At 37.5% G+C, this 10,575-nt stretch overlaps 1 protein-coding gene across 1 annotated transcript; it reads right to left on the minus strand.

Moving 5' to 3' along the window:
* Nucleotides 1–3,926: 3,926 nt before the first annotated feature.
* Nucleotides 3,927–9,267, minus strand: phb (prohibitin). Its single transcript, XM_082151980.1, has 7 exons — nucleotides 9,119–9,267; nucleotides 8,531–8,625; nucleotides 8,236–8,397; nucleotides 7,200–7,342; nucleotides 5,727–5,843; nucleotides 5,546–5,641; nucleotides 3,927–4,694 (listed from the first exon to the last, which is right to left on the minus strand). Exons 2-7 carry the CDS (start codon nucleotides 8,613–8,615, stop codon nucleotides 4,482–4,484), a joined length of 816 nt encoding a protein of 271 aa, XP_082008106.1. The 5' UTR covers nucleotides 8,616–8,625; nucleotides 9,119–9,267; the 3' UTR covers nucleotides 3,927–4,481.
* Between the last annotated feature and the right edge of the window lie 1,308 nt (nucleotides 9,268–10,575).

Consider the following 10,575-nt stretch of genomic DNA (forward strand, 5'->3'; position numbering starts at 1 on the left):
TAAGGCCTAATCCTGGCTTAATCTAAACCATGTCTGTGAAACCGGCCGTAATTCTTATTTTGTTTTATAGTTCCTGTATAGCTCAAACAGCATGGTTTGGGTTCAGTGGGTTCGATTCCCAGAGAATGCATGAACTCTTACAATGTGAATGTAACGTAAGTTGCTTTGGATAAAAGCATCTGTCAAATATAATATAGCTAAATGTGAAATCTTCTAATCCTTAAATTTGATTGGCATTGAAAGAGCTGATGTTTCAAAGCGTTCCAGACCAGACTATGTGATCAGTTGAAAATGTGTCTTAATCTCTTTCCGACGAAGACATGAACATTTTAGCACCAATGCAACATAATAAAGAGCACTAAGTGTTTAATTGATTTGTTGTCTGTATATTTTATCATTCATGTGATTCCATTAATAGTTTGGTTACACGCGTCTGTCTCGTCAAGCTAAATTAGTTGTCTTTTTTGGCCTATATGTTCTGTTTGGCATTCTGGGACTGTTTTACTGTAGCATCTGCTGCCCAGTGATGATGACATATGATGACCTCAGCTAAACATCTGAAATGATCTCCTGTCCTCATCTTCTTTCCTTCCATAGAGATGACTGACAAACTGGTCTGACAGAACAGCTGCTGTTTTCTTTTACATCACTACGCTGATATAGAGATCAGCTCTAATGGGAAGAGGCTCATTTCAACTTAGAGTCAGAGCAAGGGTTCTCAACTCTGGCCCTATAGGTCCACTTTCCTGCAGAGTTTAGCTCCAACCCTAATCAAACACCTGAACAAGACAACCCAAAGTCTTCAGGATTTCTAGAAAGTTAAGCGGTTGAGTTTGATCTGGGCTGGAGGTAAACTCAGCAGGACAGAGTTGAGAACCCCTGAGTGATTCCCTCAGCATGTCATCTCACAGTTAAACTTAACAGTTTATTCAAACTCCAAATAATTTGGCTGGTCTTAGATCAACATTTGTCTTGTAAGTGCCCACAAAAGTGTTTTGAGCAAAAGTGTAAAACAGGAAAGAAAAATCGACATCCTGTGTGTGAAGACTGTTGTGTCTGTGAAATCTAAAATAGTAAATAGGCTACTATGATTTCCACTTCTCATTTATCTCTCTTTTTAACATGCTTCTCTTTTCTATCCAAATATACAGTATGTTTAATGACACAATTACACATTACTGTATGTGTTCCTGCAGTGAAGTTTTCTGTCTGTCTTAAAGCTCTCTTTAAATTAATAACATAGGAGTTTGCGATGTAGTATTTTTGAATTGAAAAGCTTCTTCTACTCAGTTGAAGCATATATCTGTGTTCATGTTGCAGAGATTAGTAGTTTCCAGGCAAGAGTGGAAGAAATAAGTGGAACAAGACAATGACAAAGAAGAGTGAGAAAATAAATGCTCAGTCTGCAACAGATTGTGTGTAATCTGTTACAAAATGCACTGAAGATTTCTTGAAAAGAAACAAGCTTAGATTTGGCCTAAAAAAGATGTGTAAAATGAGAAAGGCAAAAGAATGTTGTGATGTTTTTATTCCCAATAAAGAACATCTGTATGTCAAAATAACTATTATTATTATTATTATTATTATTATTATTATTTTACAACTCTTAATGTACAGGCTCCTTGCATTAAACTCAATATGGACATTTAGTCATTTCTTTATGTTTCATGGTCTGGTAGGTGTATGCGAAGGCATATGATTTCAGATTTAAAAGCACTGATGCCCTCTAGTGGACACTAAAAGGCATATTTGCCAAGTCTGAAGTGTGTTTCACAAATGTGGCCTAGACTCTTAAAATGTAGCTTACATAGTTAACTAGTACATTACATCTAGAAAGAGTCAGGAACTCTCCTCTAAAGACTTCAGAGTATAACTTTCGTTGTATGAAACGATCTGGGGCTGTATGTATAAAACTTCAAAAAGTTAATAAAGAGATTGAATTGAATTGAGCGGTTTAGTAAACATTTTCTGAAGAGACACGATTGCTTTATATGATGAACAGATTGAATTTAGGCTTTTATTCACATGTAAACATTCATCAAGGCACACATCAGTTGTGGTAAACAGAAGCTCAAGAATGTTCGCTTGACGTGCGAGAACGTTTGAGCTTCAGCAAGAGCCAATGAGGTTTATTCTCGTGTGTTACGCAGCACGTTTGAGCTTCCACGAGATGTTTCTTGTGCGTCAAACATATACCGTTGAGCTTCTGTTTATGTTCGCTGAAAAATGTTTATAATATGTGAATAAAAGACTAAATTCAATCTGTTCATCATATAAATTGATCGTGTCTCTTCAGAAAATTCGGACTAAAACACCCAAATTCATATGGATTAGTTTTATGATCTGTTTATTAACCTTTTTAAGGCGTCAAAGTGTCAGTTGCTTGCGTAGCTGTCAATGGAGAGACTGAAAGCTCTCAGATTTCATCAAAAAGATCTTCATTTGTATTCTGAAGATGAGCGAAAGTCTGATGGGTTTGGAACAATATGAGGGTGAGTAAATAATGACAGAATTTTCATTTTTGGGTGAACTAACCATTTAAGAATAGGCTTAAGCTTTGACTTAAGTTCACACAAAAAATGAAAATTCTGTCATTATTTACTCACCCTCATATTGTTCCAAACCTGTATTAATGTCTTTCTTCTACTGAACACAAAATAAGATATTTTGAAGAATGTTGGTAACCAAACAGTTGATGGCCCCCATTGACTTCCATTGTATTTTTTTCCCCACACCATGGAAGTCAATGGGGGCCATCAACTGTCTGATTAGCCCTTTTAAACTAAGGACTACAGTGATGTCAACCCAAAAATGGCCACCAAAGTTTTGCCTTGCTTTTTTTATACCTGTAGTGGTAGTTTGTCTTTTTTGCCAATTAATTTAATCAGATAAATACCTTAACCAGGTTAAGCGTTTTTGTTCTTCCCAAATATTTAAAATGTTAAAAAATATATAAAATATTTGTCTCATATTTTGATGGTTTAATTAAACTTGTTGGGTCATTAAAAACAAATATCTCCTCCGGAAATCACTTTTGGCCAGTACTGTATGTTTGGTGTGGTTAGTGCTGTTCTGTGGACTGATGGGCCCAAGTCATCACCGGTGCACTGCTGTATTCAGTCGTCAAAAACATATTGAAAGTATATATTTATGAGTATTTATTACTTTAATTTCTGAAGTTAGAGCACTGATTTGTAGAGTGGCAGATGTTATTAAATGTCTTACTTGGTCAGTCATAAAAAGAATACATTGACAATCAAGCTTATTTAATTTTAGCAACTCCCTGCCATCATAACTCCAGTAACATATCTTCGTTGGAAAGTGTGTGGTGTCATTGTCTCTGCTGCCACCTTGTTTCTCCTAACTTGCTTAGGATACCTCTCCAGCTTTCTTACATCTAGGAATAAGAGTAAAATTGCATCATTCTTAGAATTTTGACACACTTAGGACAAAATGTTTATCGGCTTTTTACATAAGGCCCCAGGTCCCCTTTTGTTTCTCTTCCTCAGAACTGTGAATATTTATATGTCTTTTATTTCTATTACGCTCCTCCAACCACTGGATATCACTATTGGATTGAATTCTGAGGGTTTGGGGTGGAAGAGATGTCTTGGGTAGTTTGTTGTTTTCTATTTTCCATTATTTACCCGTTTCAAATTTTAGGTTGGGTATGAATATGACTAGGATTTTGTTTTGTTTCTTCCTTTATTGTATGTAATTGTAATGTTAAAAATATTAAAACACAATTTAGGCCTAAGCAGTGAATAAGAAATTGGTCTATATAGCATTCAATTTTGAATTCCCATGTGGCTATAAATTAAATTATCTCTCATTACAGTTTCTCATTTTCAAGTAAGAACATTAATAAGAACAATTTCTAAGACAAAAAACAACATTGAATTTCATTTGAAATGAGACCCATTCAATTGTATTTTGGTTTAATATAAATGAATCACTGTTTATTGATTATTTTATCAATTTGCCACTTGTAGAACACAAGGGCAATCCTTCTACCACATACATACAATAACAAAACAATTTCAAACCAAAAAAACAACAAAGCCGGTCCTGCAGGAGCAGAGAGTGAGATTGATGTCAATCATCCAGCAGCATGGCACACATTGACAGTGCAGTCTGTGTGTCTCACTACTCATGAAGGTACAATTTAATTTCAAACAATATCAACTCACGTTTAGCAGAGAGAACATTTCAAATGCAAATATATATATACATTTGCATACACACAGACTCTTTTCAATTGCTGTAACCACCTTGTGGCAGTCCATACTTTCAGGAAGAGAGCAAGTAAATTCTTGGACTAAAAGAGAGAAAAACAAGTTGTCTTTGACTCTATAAAGTTTGCCTATAGGCTGATCAGATAGTTGCATGGGGTCTACAGACATCATCTTTTCCAAAAGTAGCCAAATTTGGAACAACAAAAAAAAAGAGAAGTGAGTGTGTGTGTGTCTCTAGTTTCCCTGTCACTGTGGTAACTGAAGGAGCGTTCCCTGTCCAGACGGGAGGTAGGTAACATTGCGAGAGCGGCTGAGCTGGAAGGCGATGTCCTCAGCTGCCTCCAGCTTTCTCAGCTCCACCAGGCCGTCACCAGCTACTGCTAGAGAATCAGCGATCAACAGCGCAGCCTGAGAGTCTCCTTCCGCTGATATAATGGCTGCCTGCTTCTGCTGTTCTGCCTGAGAGACAATTACAGAGACAAATGTTACATCACCTGTTGCTTATGGGAAAAACAGACAGTTTTCCATTTTAGATGCAAACATTTTTTTTAATTTTGCCTTTAAAATATTAATTAATTAAACAAATAAATATATACATAAGTCAAATATATACTACCATTCAAACGTTTGGGGTAAGATTTCTTTTTAAAAGAAACAAGTATGTTTATTCAAGGAGGCAGATTTCTGTCAAATAATTTCTCTTTTTGAACTTTTTATTCAAAAATATTTTATTTTTTTATTTTTTTTGTGCTTTCTACAAAAATATTAAGCAGCAATTGTTTTCAACATTGATAATAATACGAAATGTTTCTTGAGCAGCAAATCAGCATTTTAGAATGATTTTTGAAGGATCATGTAATGACTGACTGGTTTTACTGTATTTTTGATCAAATAATTGCAGCCTTGGTCAGGACTTCTAAGAGACTTCTTTCAAAACCATTCAATCTTACCGACCCCAAACTACTGAATGGTACAGTATATTTAAAATTAGAATAAAATACAATGGAATTATTACGCCATTATCTTAACGCAGGGAGTATTCCACATACATTGCCACATTGTTCTGAGGGTAAAAATCTGATAAATTTTGCACTAAGCAAAATGCACATTTTGTTTAGCAGGTGATTTTGGTGTTGATAGTGTGTGCGTAACTCAAAACATTGAGAGTCATTTATATAAACACCTAATAGGTTTGGTATCAAAATGGGGAGTAACTCAAAGACAATTTTTACATGCATTTGGCAAGTGTTTATTTCAGACGCATGGTCTGACATATGCATGACTGCACTATTCTATTTTGAGGCTCTTACCTTCTCTACAACAAACCTGGCTCTCTCAGCCTCCTGCTGTGCAACCTGCTTCATCTCAACAGCCTCAGTGAACTCCTTGCCAAACGTCAGATGTGTCTGAGGGGAGAGAGACAAAAGGGTGAGACACTGGAGGAGAGAAAATCTGAAACATCAACAGAGGGGGGAAAAAAGAGGTCTTTACCAGAGAGACGTCATCTAGAATGAGACCGAAGGTGGATGCTCTTTCTGTCAGATCTTCACTGACCTGCCTGGACACCAACTCTCTCTGAGTGATGAGCTCACCGGCATCAAAACGGGCCTGCGGAAAATTGAAACACCTTAAAATTCCATTTAATCCATGCCAGGTTTTAGTTTCATCTTATGTTCCGTAGACGTTACCAACATCCGGCCCTATACACATAACCATCCAAAAGTTCAGGCTGGGTACGAAAAATAAAAAAAAATTTTTTTGAAATATTACTACAATTTAAAAGAACTGTTTTCTATTTTAATTCATTTAAAATTTAATTTATTCCTGTGATGTCATTACTCCAGTCTTCAGTGTCACATGATCCTTCAGAAAACATTCTAATATGATGATTTGCTGCTCAAGAAACATTTCTGATTATTATCAATGTTGAAAACAGTTACTGTTCGTTCACACCGCCGCCAGCGAGAGCGTCAAAGTGGCCGGAAGTCATTCATTTTCAAGGTGAGCCGGTGGCGAGCTCCGGCGAGTAGCGGTGTGGGCAACTTTATGGTAATGAACTATGACACGGTTCGGCGGCAACCAATCGGAATGTAGAAGTCCTCAGCTTGAGAGGATTCCAGAGAACACAGTCGTGTAAACTTTGGTTCCGACCAAACATTAGTTCCCATTTCCAAGCAGCTGTGGCGGGTTTCCCATACGACGTGTCCCATGCATTAAGGCTACACTTCAAACAGGACAGTTATTGTAATGTAGGCTGCACACAAATTAATGTTAAAGGAAGTTCACTTTAAAATGAAAATCCATCCTAGGTGTATATGTCTTTGTTCTTGCAGACGCATAAAATCAGAGTTATATTAATAAACACGCTCCCTGACGCTTCCGAGCTTTATAACGGCACTGGATTGCAACCATCAGTTTTAAGCTCAAAAAAGTCTATCCACCCATTATATAAGAACTCCACACGGCTCCGGGGGGTTAATAAAGGCCTTCTGAAACAAAGCGATGAGTTTGTGTGAGAAAAATATTAATATTTAACATTACAAAGTAAAATTCTAGCTTCCGGCCAAACGCCTTTATTGAGCTTCAAACTGATGGTTGCAATCCACTGCCATTATAAAGCTCGGAGGGTGTTTGTTAATTATTATAATTATTGCAGCCCCTTTAAATAAAGTTTACAAAACCAAGCTTTCGATCTACATCAGAGTCCACGTATCTTTCTACAGCGTTGTTGGCAGGGCGGCATAAGCGAATTTTGACGGCGGTGAGCACAGTTATGCTGCTTAACATTATAAAAACCATAGGTTGATATGTTTTTTGTTCAAAAGAACAGCGTTTTACATATGTCATTGCAAATGTCTTCACCGTCACTTTCGATCAATTTAATGCATCCTGGCTAAATTTGACTGACCCCAAACTTTTGAAGAGTAGTGTACATGTCTTCATAACGTTATGTATGACACTCACCACTACAGCCTTCAGAACCTCAGTGGTGATGGAGGGCAGCACTCTCTCATCATAGTCCTCTCCGATACTCATGAAAATACGTGGCAGTTGTCCAGCAACTGGTCTGAACAGGATTCTCAGCGTGATGTTCACATTCTGCAAATCTGAGAAGGACAAAGACAGACCATAAGCCAGTTTTAATAGTAAAGACAAAAGAATGAACAGCAGAGAAGCAAGAAACCTCAACATATTGTGAGAAACAGAATGAGATAAACATTAAATAGACAGGGTAGACATAAAAATTCGAGAACAAATGAAGAACAGCAGTCAGTGGCGTAACTTTGTTTTAAAAAGTGGGTTGGGGGTGTTAATACAATGATATGTACAATTACAATTGCAGAAAAAAGTACATTACAATGTCCAGAAAATCAATTCCAATAGTACACTTTAGTTTAATTTATCGACACAGAAGCCATGTTTAATGTGATAGTTTCATCCTTACATTTACTATATATAGTACATTAGTCCTGTGATTCTTCACGTCAGTGAATAAATATATAGATTCATATGTAACGTTAAGGGTCTGGTGGTAGAACTTTTGTTAAAGGGTTAGAGAGGTTTTGGGTTCTAATCTTCCCTGGAATAGTTTTTTTTTTCTCATTAAAATCAGTGATTGTATATCAACAGCAGGGACACATTTATGTGCATTTGGTTTTGGATTTCACAGGAGCGAATAGAGTCTCCGCAACGGTGCTAAGCGATAGATTGAATTGCTCGTCTGTGTGAAGAGAGAACTGATAACAGCGGCAACAACCACTCACCATGATTACAAAAACAACATATTCCAGCACTAGATCCCCTCTTATTTAACACAAACTAATTAATTGCTAATTAAATGGAGATGTCTCTTTCTGTTAAGTACATCCGTGCCACGAAAAGTTTTTAAAAAGTGGTGGGGACAATATGGACCCTGGCAAAAAGTGGTGGGGACATGTCCCACCCTCAAATTACACCAATGGCAATCAGACAGAAACAGTAAAAGAACGGCATGATGTACCTTTGCTACCAGTGATCACTGGCACATTACGTGGACGGGACCTGCAGTCAAAGATGATTGGCTTCTGCACCCAGGGTATAAGGAAGTGTGTGCCCTCCCCAACAACATCATCCTGGACACCTCGAAACCTGTTGAAGATGACAGCCCTGTGTCCCGCATCCACTGCAATGAAAAAACAAAAGATCTTCAAATTTAAATTAAAATACGTAGCTTGACATATCCATTTTATAAACTCAATACTGTTTTATTAGGTACACTACACAGAATTTAAGTAGTTGAGCACCACTGAACTCACCATTAAACAGAGCAGAATTAACTACACCTCCTCCGATGGCCAAGGCCAATCCCAGCTTTCCAATGGACTCAAAGAGTTTCGCCATGGCAACAGTCCTAATGAGAGAAGCACATTAATCTCAATCATCGCTTCATGATGATCACTTATGAATGTAAAAGCCCTTAAATAATCAAAACATTCCGTCCGGTTAGCCTTGACTCTTCAGCAGTGACATGACATGAATGAAACGTGCTAAGCTGTTCTCACTTTGAGAGGGTCAGACATGGTCAGCGAAAAGCATCGGTAAAACAAGCTTACAATTATAAAACACCCCAGATAAATTGGTATTTGCAAACACAATAACTTATATGAGAAATATCAACAGGGACTAAAATACTTCCGTCGTGGTGAAGTTTAGTTAATTAGCCTGCTACACGCTAATGTTGCAACTGACATGCAATCATGTCCTCCTGCCAACCTTCCCACAGAGATAAACCCATCATGCTCGTTTCCCTTTCAATAGTCCACATTATAATTATTGGCGCTGTGTAAATAAAACAAATACATCAAATCCATATTAAACTAATCTCTCCCAACGTGACCACTCACCCACTAACGTTACGCTGTTAGATCACAGTGACCTCCACCAGAGCCTGCGCACGAGAAACACATGAAAAGGTGGTGTTTGAGCATGCGCAGAATCTTCAACATAGCCTCCTCTGATTGGAGAGGGGGACACGGAAGAGAACGCCCCCGTGAGTAACAATAACTTTTATTGGGTGTACGTCTGCTCTTTGCTTGTTATTAGCAGGTTATTAGAGTGAGGAGTGAGGACTTATGGAACACAGAATGTGGGAGTTTCTGTTGGAACTTTGGCACTGACTGATTTTTACAATTGAACTTAAACATTTCGTTAAAGTCAAGTCAAGTCAAGTATATTTGTATAGCGCTTTTCACAATACAGATTGTATCAAAGCAGCTTCACAGTATTAAATTAAAATAATACAACAAAGTTTGTTTCAAGAGGAATTTATTGATTGATAAAATTTAATTAAATATCCCCAAAATATCCCCAACTGAGCAAGCCAAAGGCAACAGTGGCAAGGAACCGAAAAACTCCATCAAGTGACCTAATGGTGTCCTAAAACTCCATCAGGTGACCTAATGGAGAAAAAAAAAACCTTGGGAGAACCCAGGCTCAGTCGGGGGCCAGTTCTCCTCTGACATTTATGAGCTAGAGGCCGGATTGTAGTTTGAACTGTAGGATTATATGAATGCCTGGCTGAAGAGATGCGACTTTAATCTAGTTTTAAACTGGGAGAGCGAGTCTGAGCAACGAACAGTATCATCAGGAAGACTTTTCCAGAGTTTTGGAGCCAAATGTGAAAATGCTCTCCCTCCTTTGGTGGTTCTGGATATCCTAGGTATGACCAAAAGCCTTAAACGTAGTAGTTGTAGTCTGTTTCGATTGATATGTAATTGTTTGTGGTTTTGTGATGTTTGCTGTTCTGCTGCAGGTTATTTAGGTATGCTGATGTAGGAACAAAAAAAAAAAAAAAAAAAGAAAGAAAAAAATAACAGACAACTTTTTCAACGTACTAACAATACTAACCCTTAACCACTAGTCTACCACAACCTCGATAAAAAAGGAAGTTGTATTCTCATAGGAAATTCTGTCTATGATAATATCCCCCCTCCACCCCCCAAAAAAATGGTTTTAAGTCAGTTATTTATATCTTTTGCTGTAGTTTGTCAGTAGGAAATATCAGTTTACATTTCCAAACATTCTTTTTGCCATTAATTGTAATAATCCAGTGAGCTTTCTGTATGCACAAGGAGTCTGACAACAGCCGGTATGATCTGATCTCACCATCATCGAGTCCGTCTGTGATTACATGAAGAAACAGAAAAAACTGAGACAGACTAAATCCAGAAGAACTGCGGGAACGTCTCCAAGATGCTTGAAGAAACCTTCCTGCAAAGCTACCTGAAAAACTATGCGCAAGTGTACCTGGACAAAAGCCGTTTTAAACGCAAAGGGTCGTTACACCATATATTGATTTGAA

This window comes from Leuciscus leuciscus (assembly GCF_965113295.1).
Source record: "Leuciscus leuciscus genome assembly, chromosome: 1".
Taxonomy (NCBI): domain Eukaryota; kingdom Metazoa; phylum Chordata; class Actinopteri; order Cypriniformes; family Leuciscidae; genus Leuciscus; species Leuciscus leuciscus.